A 10,199-nucleotide genomic window follows, 5' to 3' on the forward strand; every position below is an offset into this window, starting at 1 on the left:
GGTCATAGACAGTATGTAACAGAGTTAGGATTTGAACCTAGACAGCTGATTTTTAGAGACTGAGTTATTATTATTATTATTACATATTTACCTGAGCCTTTATTTTTTTTCCTTTGTAAAAAAAAAGAGGATAAAAAAACATGGGTATAGATATCAAATCTGATAATATTTATAACCATTCTTTATGTCTGGACAAAATGGTAGTTACTCTAATAGCTTCATTTTATGTTACCAAAAATTTGACCCAGTTTTTAGATATCCTGTAAATTCATTGCAAAGTATTAAGAGAGACGACTGTAGTAGGAGAGGGCACAGCCATGATGAGATTGCTGTATCCTCAGGCAATTTCCTTTTTGAGCCACAGTGATTTCAGAATTCTGTATCACCAGCTCTGTAGGGCTGACCTTGAGGGAAGTCAAGATATTTAGTTAAAGTAACATCATGCGGTAATCCTCTTTCCTCTGAAATTTTAATGGGACATTTGAACATATTCTATGAAACTTCTTAAGGATGGTTATTTTTTTTAAACTTTAAATAAATGTAAAAACGTATTTTTAAAGTATTATACCTAAGTTGACAATACAATTGTTACCACATTTATTTCAGCTCCCTAAGTTTATATCTGAAGGAGGGTGGCGCAGTGGTTAAGTGCTCAGATGCTAAACTAAAGGTCCACCAATTGAACCCACCGGCCGCTTTGCGGGAGAAAGATGTGACAGTCTGCTTCCATGAAGATTACAGCCTTGGAAACCTTATGGGGCAATTCAACCCTGTCCTTTAGGGTCAGCTATGAGTCAGAATTTGACTTGAAGGCAGTGTTTTTTCTTTTTTTTTAAGTTTATATCGTAAAAAGCTAAAAATAGCAGTAATTGTCCTTATAGTATGAGAGAATATATATATAACATATATAAATAAATAATATATATAGCGCTTTTAACCCTATATAAGTGCAAATTTATTTTTGTTGATTGTTCCTTACTGTTTGTTCATTTTATTGCATGTTATTTCTTATGTCATTTAATATAGATTCGAGTTTCTATAAAATAAGTGTCATAACTGAAGGATACCTGTATATTTTAAGTATCTTGAAATAATTGCCAGTGCTTAAATTAGAGAGAGTTCATAAAAAAATCTAGAGTTCTTTCTGTTCCTGAATAATTATCCAATTTGGCAAAACATGCTTGGTAACCATGGGCTGTAGCAATTAGATAGAGGTTGTTGCTTTTAGCTGGGGTTCTCCATCTCATCGGAGTTCTTACCTTCCCGCAGCGTTTTCCATACACAAAGGCCAACGTCATTTGCCATTCCTTTCTCATCAGGTTTGCACTGTTGTGTTTCTATGTGGGAGCCAGCTCTTCATATTTATGATTTGTGCTTGGCTGCTGCAGGTCGTTCGGTTTGTGTCTCCTCGAGTAAGCACGGAGCCCTGGCGGCGCAGTGGTTAAGAGCTCAGCTGCTAACCGAAAGTTCTGCAGTTCGAATCCACCAGCCTCTCTTTGGAAACCCCATGGGGCAGTTCTGCTCTGTCCTAAAGGGTCACTGTGAGCCCGAATCGACGCCGGGGCAACGGTTTTTTTTTTTTTTCTTTTTTTTTTTTAGAGAAAGCAGTCAGTGAGACTGTGGTTATGTCGTTTCACGAAAAGTAATTTCTTTCAAATAACAGATTAAACGTAACTTGCATTTGTAAAACCCAGGAATTTGTGTGTGTGTATGTGTGTTGTATACAGTCTGAAAGAGAGGAATAGTCCACCTATTCCTAGTCCTCCCATATGCCACCCATTGTCATGTCCATTTCAACTCATAGCGACCCTAACGGACAGGGTAGAACTGCCCCATAGGGTTTCCAAGACTAAATCTTTACGGAAACGGACTGCCACATGGTTCTCCCATTGAGCAGCTGTCGGTTCAAACCGCAGACTTTCCGGTTCGCAGCTGAGCGCTTTAACCACTGTGCCACCAGGCCTCCTCCCCCATATGCCGCTGCAGTTCAATGATCAGTTTCTCTCCAAGTTACTGAAGCAAGTGGTGAGCATGGTTGTGCTAGGGAGGTCCAAGCCCTCCGCATGACTCAGGGCAGAGGAACTCAACCCTGGGACAGGCCCTATGAAAATGAATCTACCTGCTATCTGTAGCTATATTGATAATTTTTAAACACAAATACGATACTTTGTGGAAACTGTTCTGCAGCTTGGCTTCTTCCTAAATACTCTATCCTGGAGAATTTTACCTATGAGCACATTTTGCTCTAACTCATTCTTCTTAACGGCTCTTGTGTAATGTGTTGTTTTCACATTTTATCCAACCCATTTTCCATTGTTGAACAGGTAGGTTATTTTCCATGGTCTGTTATTACAAATGATGCCATAATGAATATCATTGTACACATAGATGTCTTTGCTTTCTTTTGTGAAATATCCACAAGATACATTTTTAAAAATGGGATTATCTTGTTGAAAAAAATATGGTTTGGAAATTTTTATAGCTGATGCCAAATTGTCCTCTAATTTATAGTCCATTAAAGAGTGTTTAAGAATGCCTACCTACCCCTAACCCATCCTTGTCCATGCTATCATACCTTTAGATGTTTACTGATCTTTTAGGTGGAAAATGGAATTTTGAAGTTTAGATTTGAGTTTCTTTGCTTACGTATGAGGCTGAGCATCTTTTCATGTTTATTGGCCATTTGTATTTCTTTATCTGTGAACTCTTGGTTCCATTTTTTTGGAACTTTGTTTATAGCTTTGTTCTCTCTGAAGTTATTTTCGTTTTACAGATCTACTTTTTTTAATGATTAACTTATAGATCCAAACACTTCATTGGATAAGCCATACTGTCTTTACTGATCTGAAAAGCCCTTTTAGCAATGTAATTGCCATATATGCTCAAGACTGTGTCAGGGCTCAGTTTTGTTCCGTAGATCTATTTCAAACGGTTTTAATTCTGCAAATTTTATAAACATAGTTTTTCCTACCCAGTAAAATTCCTATGAACATTTTATAGGATTATACAACTGTTTTAATCATGTAAAACTGAGTTTTAGAAAAAAATCATTTATTTTTCTTAAAACAGTACTTATTTGAATTATAAACAGAACAGTTCAAGAGATGCTGTTAAAAAAAAGTTCGAAAATCCTCACTGATCTTAGGGGAAGCTCCTCACTGATATTAGGGGAAAATCATTCTTGATATTTTTGTGTGTGAAGATAGATGCAGAAATAGGTTGCTAGGTAGAAATATAATGAGATGATCAAAATAAATGTGTTAAATTTAACTTTAGCTATGTAGTATATTTTAAACAAAGAAAAATAAACTGAAGTAAAATTAAAGCAATTATTGAAATCCATATACATGTTTCTTTATGCTAAGAGATGTTATTTCTTTACATGCCCAACTAAGATTAATATAGAAATTAAACCATATAATACAACAACCTTAAATTTTAGTCAGTGTTGAGTGACTCGCTGCTATAAAATAAGACAGTATGAACACTCTTGTACTTCATTCCATTTCCCTTTTGATCATCTGTTTTTAAATAATATTTTTCCTTTGTCCATTAAGAATCTTTTGTTTATCACATTTGCACAATTCCACAATTGATAACAGTTGATCTGTATATAAAGAAAGTCTGTGCTCAGCCACACAGCTACAATTGTCCACTCCTGTTTGTTTGTTTGTTTTTGTTAACCTCTTAACTGGCTAGTTTTTTAATGGAAAATAGTTTTCTTCAAGGATGGTTCATTAGTGTCATATTTTTTGTATTATTTTTAAATTTAACAATATTTTAAAAAATGCCTTTAGGCTTGAGTAGGACTTGCCTTTTATAATGTTCTTAGATCACCACTTTTTCCTTCTAAGAACTGTGTTGGTTTGGCTTTGTTTCTTTTGGCCTTTGAGGTGATGTTCCTTTAGAAGACATACCCCTACCTCTTTCATTTTTGTACCTGGATGCCTACAGACTTCTTTCTTTATTATGTGCATGTCTGTAGCTTAAAATGGGATATGTTGAACGTGAGTGTTTGTGTCCCAAAATTTTCCTGAAACATACTCTTTTTAATATGCAGATTTAATTTTCTACTTTAGAAACAGTTTCCAGTTATCTATCTTTTATTTCCATTTTATCTCCTGTTGCTGTTCAGTGACACTGGTTATCCTTATTTAGATCATCTTTGTCTATTTTTCATATCTCTTACCTTCTCTTTAATGTATTCAATTTGTCTTTTTTATTTCCTATTTAATGATGTCAGTTTCCAATTATTCAGTTAACTAACAATTTGTTATTTTTGCTTTATGTATATTTTATTAAGGAGCCCTGGTGGTGCAATGATTAAAGTGCTCAACTGCTAACTGAAAGGTCTTGGTTCGAACCCACCAACTGCTCCATGGGAGAAAGATGTGGCAGTCTGCTTCCGTAAAGATTTACAGCCTTGGAAGCATATAGGGCAGTTCTACTCTGTCTTGTAGGGTCACTATGAGTCAGAATTGACTCGATGGCAGTGGTTTTGGTTCATTTTATTCCTTTTTGTTTTATTATTATTTTCTAATGATATGTTTCATTTCTCCATTTGTTTCCTTAAATCTGCTGTTTCATGTGACTTTACGTTCTGTTGTTTTGTCGTATAATCTCTCAACTCTTATTTTATTTTTTAAACAATATTTTACTGTGTTTTTGGTGAAAGTTTGCATAGAAGTTTAGGTTCCTATTCAATAATTTCTACACAAATTGTTCAGTGACATTGGCTACATTCTTCACAGTGCGTGAACATTCTCAGTATCTCCATTCTGGTTGTTCTGTTTCCATTTATCTAGTTTCCCTGTCTCATTATATTCTCATATTTGTTTAAAAGTAATAGTTGATAGGCAATAGATAAGTGGTATCTTGGGTGAAGGGTGAGACAGCACACAATACAGGGGAAACTAGCACAACTTGTACAAGGAAAGGTCATGGAAGCCCCATAGACACATCCAAACTCCCTGAGGGACTGAATTGCTGGGCGGAGGGCTGTGGGGACCATGGTCTCGGGGAACATCTAGCGCAACTGGCATAACACAGTTTATAAAGACAGTGTTCTACATTCTACCTTAGTGAGTAGTTTCTGGGGTCTTAAAAGCCTGTGAGCGGCCATCTAAGATACTCCACTGGTCTCATCCCTTCGGGAGCAAGGGAGAATGAAGAGAACAGGATACAAGGAAAAGATTAGTCTGAAGGACTAATGGTCCACAGCTACCAAGACCTCCACTGGACTGAGTCCAGTACAACTAGATGGTGCCCAGCTACAACCACTGACTGGTCTGACTAGGATCACAACAGAGGGTTCTGGACAGAGCTGGAGAAGGATGTAGAACATAATTCTAACTCACAAAAAAAAGACCAGATTTACTGGCCTAAAGGAGACTGGAGAAACCCCGAGGATATGGCCCCCAGACACCATTTTAGCGCAGTGGTGAAGTTATCTCTGAGGTTCACTGTTCAGCCTGGGAGTGGACAGCCCCGTAAAACCAAATGGGACTAATGAGATACAGGAGTCCAGTGACAAGGGCCAGAAGGCAGAAGGGGACAAGGAAGCTGGTGATAGGGGACCCAAGGTTGAGTAAGGAAATTGTTGATGTGTTGTGAGATTGTTAACCATTGTCATAGGGCAACATTTGTAGTAACAGTTAAATGAGAAACTATTTTGTTCTGTAAGCCTTCATCTTAAGTGAGAATAGCAGCACAATTGGAAGAGCGTAGTCAATGTCACTGAACTGTGCATGTAGAAATTTTTGAAATGGTGTGTCTTTGGCTATGTGTATTTTCACCAAAAAAAAAGGTTGAGAAGTTAGAGGGTTGACATGTTGTGAGGTTGTTAACCAATGTCATAAAACAATATGTGTACTACTGTTTCATGAGAAATTATTTGTTCTGTAAGCCTTCACCTGAAGTACAACAATAAAAAAAAAAGTAATAGTTGACTGTTTAGATCTCAGCTTTTATTTTATGGATTTATGGAATTCAGTTTTAGTTAAGTTGCTGTATAGTGTGAAACATTTGTGGAAAGTTGTGTTTTCTGTTCAGCTCAGCTGGTGTGATCTTCATCAATTACCCTATCAAATGTTTATATCTTCTCTATATCCTTTATCAGAATTCATGCTATCTTTCTGGGAATTGCATTGCTTTCTCTGCAAGGTATGGGGAGTGCAGGGCTGCTTAGTGACAGTGCCCAATTCACTGTGTAGTTCTAGAACCTTCACTTCTGACAGAGAACACCTGCCACGTGGGTTCACTTTCCCAGCTGTCTCAATTTCTGTCTAGTTTGCTTCTCTCAAGATATGAGGATGTTAATGAAAATAGGTGGCATTTTGTTACAATACTAGTATGGACTCTGGGGGACTTTTGAGGGGATTAGGAGCAGCCATGTGCTATTCTCCATTCTGCTTGGGAATCTTCTGCTTCTTCTCCTGGCCACTAGTAGTCTGACATTAGGTTATGTCCTTTCTATGTTTAGTTGCTATAGGGCAGGATTAGGCAACTACAGCCACAGACAAATCTGACTACCCACCTGTTTTTGAGAATAAAGTGTTGTTGGAATACAGCCACGCCCATACATTTACATATTGTCTCTGGCTGCTTTCTTGCTATAGCAGCTGTACATTTGAGTAGTAAGAAAAACCGTGCAGTGTGAAAGCCTAAAATATCGGCCCCTTATAGGAAACATTCGCCAATCCTTGATGCTGGGTAATTTTATTTTCTGCTGTTTTTTTAAACTATTTTATTTTTATTTTGTTAGGAGTTAGAGGGAGAGATGCTGGGATTCTGCTTCATTATATTGTCTTGACATGGAAGTGACTATACCACTTATTTTTTTAAAAACAAATCATGGTATAATACAACCATATTTCCTCTATTACACCAAAATTGTTGAAATTACAAAAAAAAAATTAGTTCGGTTAATTTAGTTTAGTTGAGATAGAATTTCTTATCCTACCAGGTAGGATACCTACCAGGTAACCTATATAAACAGAATTAGTCACATGTTTAAGCATTTTTTTTCCCCCCTCTTCTTCTCAATAAGAATAAAGCAGCTGCTTAATTACTTGAAGACTACAGGTTTAACTTTCTAACTTCCTTTCTTTCTCGTTTTTTTCTAAGGTATAGGCAGTTTAACAAGACTTTGAACGACATTGGAGAAAATGAAGGTGGTATTGATAAGTTTTCCAAAGGCTATGAATCATTTGGCGTCCACAGATGTGCTGATGGTGGTTTATACTGCAAAGAATGGGCCCCTGGAGCAGAAGGAGTTTTTCTTACTGGAGACTTCAGTAAGTACTTTTGAAAGCATTGACATTAGTTGTAACATTTTATTTGTCTTTTCAAATATAAGCTTGTTATTTTTCATATATTCAACTATATGAAGATTAACGTTTACAAATAAATATCAGACTTTTCCAATAGAACCAGAAAATGTATTAAGTCCTTACCTACATATGGTTCCTGCTATAATGTTTCTGATAAACTTTATGTCTGAAAAATTATATGCCCAAAATAACAAGATTATTTGTTAAAAATATTGTTAGGGTAGGCTACTCCAAACTTACCCAATTTTTTTTATCAAGCTCTGACAAAAACAATTGCAATCTTAGTAAAAATATTGGCATATTTAAATCTATACTAGCATTTGTACCTGGCTGGCTGACATCATATTTTCTGAATCCTCTGTAGCCTTAAGCTCTTTTTAAGTCTTTAATAAAATTAGAAATTGAATCCAGAGGGTAACCTTCTTCATCACTCAATTTTTTATTTTTTTCTTTTCCTTTCTCTTTAAAACCACAGTGGGAAGTATCTTCTCAGCTTCTCAGCTTCGTTATATGCACTCTTGGCTTCACTAGGCAGTTAATGCTATGGAAAACAGAATGGTTCTAGAAGTCATGGCTTCTAGTTTATACTCTGGTTGGGGGAAGGATGTGTATGTAAATAACTATAATATAATCTGCTAAATTTTATTCTAGAGGTCTGAATAAATTACTGTAGTAGAGAAAAAGAAGAAAACTCAGTTTTGAAAGTAGAATAACTGGAAAAACTGGTCCTGGTAACTGTTATTAATACAAGTAAAAGAAATATTAAGATGAAAATTATAATAATATAATCTACTATTAGTGTTAATATTAATAGTATATTAATTTTGTGGGGTGGTATAGTATTTAAAATTTGACTTTACCATACTCAAAAGGCTACATGCTGTTTAATTTCATTCATATGACATTCTGGAAAAGGCAAAACTATAGATAGAAAACAGATCGGTGTCGCCAAGGGTTGGAGATAAAAGGTGTGACTTGATTACAAAGGAGCATGAGGGAACTTTTTGGGAGGATAAGAAAGTTTTATATCCTGCCCTGATGGTACAGTGGTTAAGAGCTCGGTTGCTAACCAAAAGGTCGACTGTTCGAATCCACCAGCTGCTCCTTGGAAAACCTATGAGGCAGTTCTACCCTGTCCTGTAGGGTCGCTATGAGTCGGAATAGACTCGATGGCACTTGGTTTTTTTTTTTTTTTTTATGGATGGTGGTGATTATATGATTATATGCATTTGTAGAATTGTATATGTAAAAAGAGTGAATATTACTGTATATAAACTATACTTCAATAAACCCGACTTCAAAAAGTTTAGATTATATGTATATGGCAGCATTGGGCAATAGAATTATGATGCAATTCATTTTTTTTTAGCCACATTAAAAAAAGTAAAAAGAAAACAGGTGAATAAATTTTAATAATAATACATTTTATTTTACCCAGTATATCAAAGCATTATTGTCTTAATATGTATTCAGTATATAATTTATTGAGAACATATTTTTATTCCTTTTTTGCACTAAATCTTTGAAATGTGATATTTTACACTTATTGCACATTTAACATTTTCAATTTAAAAAATAGATTCATATACCAAGGTTGTTCCAGACATAATTAAAGTTTTCCAGTTACTTACTCAGGTAGCTGTTTTAAAATTTTATTTAATGAATTAAGTACAATTAAGAAAAATTTAAAATTCAGTTCCTCAGTTGCACTAGGCTTACTTACCTTTTCATGACCATTGGGATACATGGTTGCCCACCTACTTTTTCTGCCTCTCAGGTTCACTGGGAAGCTGCTTTCCAACTGATGGTGCATGACTGTTTGAAACTGAAAAAACAGGCATGTGCCGCAAATTACTGTTTCTACAGGGTGTTATGTGAGGTTCATGCATTTTTGGTTAATGAAAGAGACATTTTGAAAATTTTTTTTGGGGACGGTATATGTCCCCCTGGACTCTAGGAGGTGTCTGGGGTAGAATTAGTAGAACAACGTATGTCCCTTGGGAATCAGAGGGTAGGATTGTTGAAAGGGGGGAAAAGCCATACTACTTACCAAAAATTCAGCAACACTCAATGATTCAGCATGTTTCCATTAATGAAAACACATAGTAACAAAAAATTCAAAGCAGAAAATAATTGGGTTTTGAATTAATAACCACATGTGGCTAGTGGTTCCCTAATTGGAAAGTTCAGGTCTAATTACCTACATGTTGGTGATACAAATCTACCTAGAGGTACTTTGGAAGAGGGTTTTGGAGGTCCATCTTCAAAAAATCACAGCCTTTGAAAACCATATAGAGCACAGTTCTACCCTGAAATACAGGGGTTGCGACGCGTCAGAATCAACTCAACAGCCATTGGTTTGGTTTTTTAATCACTTAAAATAACTTTCTGTGCCATCCTCCAAAATTAGAAGATGTCAGCTGCCAGTGTTTCCTGAAAAATTCATGGATAGTTTTGTGGAAGACCACAACATCTGATGATTCACAGTAGTTTGACCTATAACAGTTACGAAATGCATTTTGAGGATAGATTTCTTGCTTCAATTACTGTTATTAATAATTTTTTCTTAAACATAAACATGGCTATTTTCCAATCTTCTAAGTCACTGCCTTGATCATTAGTTGTTTGTTAATAGACCATTTAGAGATTAACCTACATCAAGGCATTTTTTGACATTCTTTTAATTAGTTCTTTTTTTTTTTTTTATTGTACTTCAGGTGAAGGCTTACAGAACAAATAGTTTCTCATGAAACAGTAGTACACATGTTGTTTTATGACAATGGTTAAAAACCCCACAACATATCAACCCTCTAACTTCTCAACCTTTTTTTTTTGGTGAAAATACACATAGCCAAAGATAGACCATTT

At 35.5% G+C, this 10,199-nt stretch overlaps 1 protein-coding gene across 1 annotated transcript in view; it reads left to right on the forward strand.

The window, feature by feature from the left end:
* The window catches only part of GBE1 (1,4-alpha-glucan branching enzyme 1), a 311,336-nt gene that overhangs the window by 50,339 nt on the left and 250,798 nt on the right, over positions 1 to 10,199 (forward strand). Inside the window, exon 2 of the mRNA XM_023726637.1 lies at positions 7,126 to 7,295. Coding sequence (XP_023582405.1) covers positions 7,126 to 7,295 — 170 coding nt within the window. The remainder of the gene's footprint in view (positions 1 to 7,125; positions 7,296 to 10,199) is intronic.

The sequence above is a fragment of the Trichechus manatus genome, unplaced genomic scaffold (assembly GCF_000243295.1).
Source record: "Trichechus manatus latirostris isolate Lorelei unplaced genomic scaffold, TriManLat1.0 scaffold00012, whole genome shotgun sequence".
Taxonomy (NCBI): domain Eukaryota; kingdom Metazoa; phylum Chordata; class Mammalia; order Sirenia; family Trichechidae; genus Trichechus; species Trichechus manatus.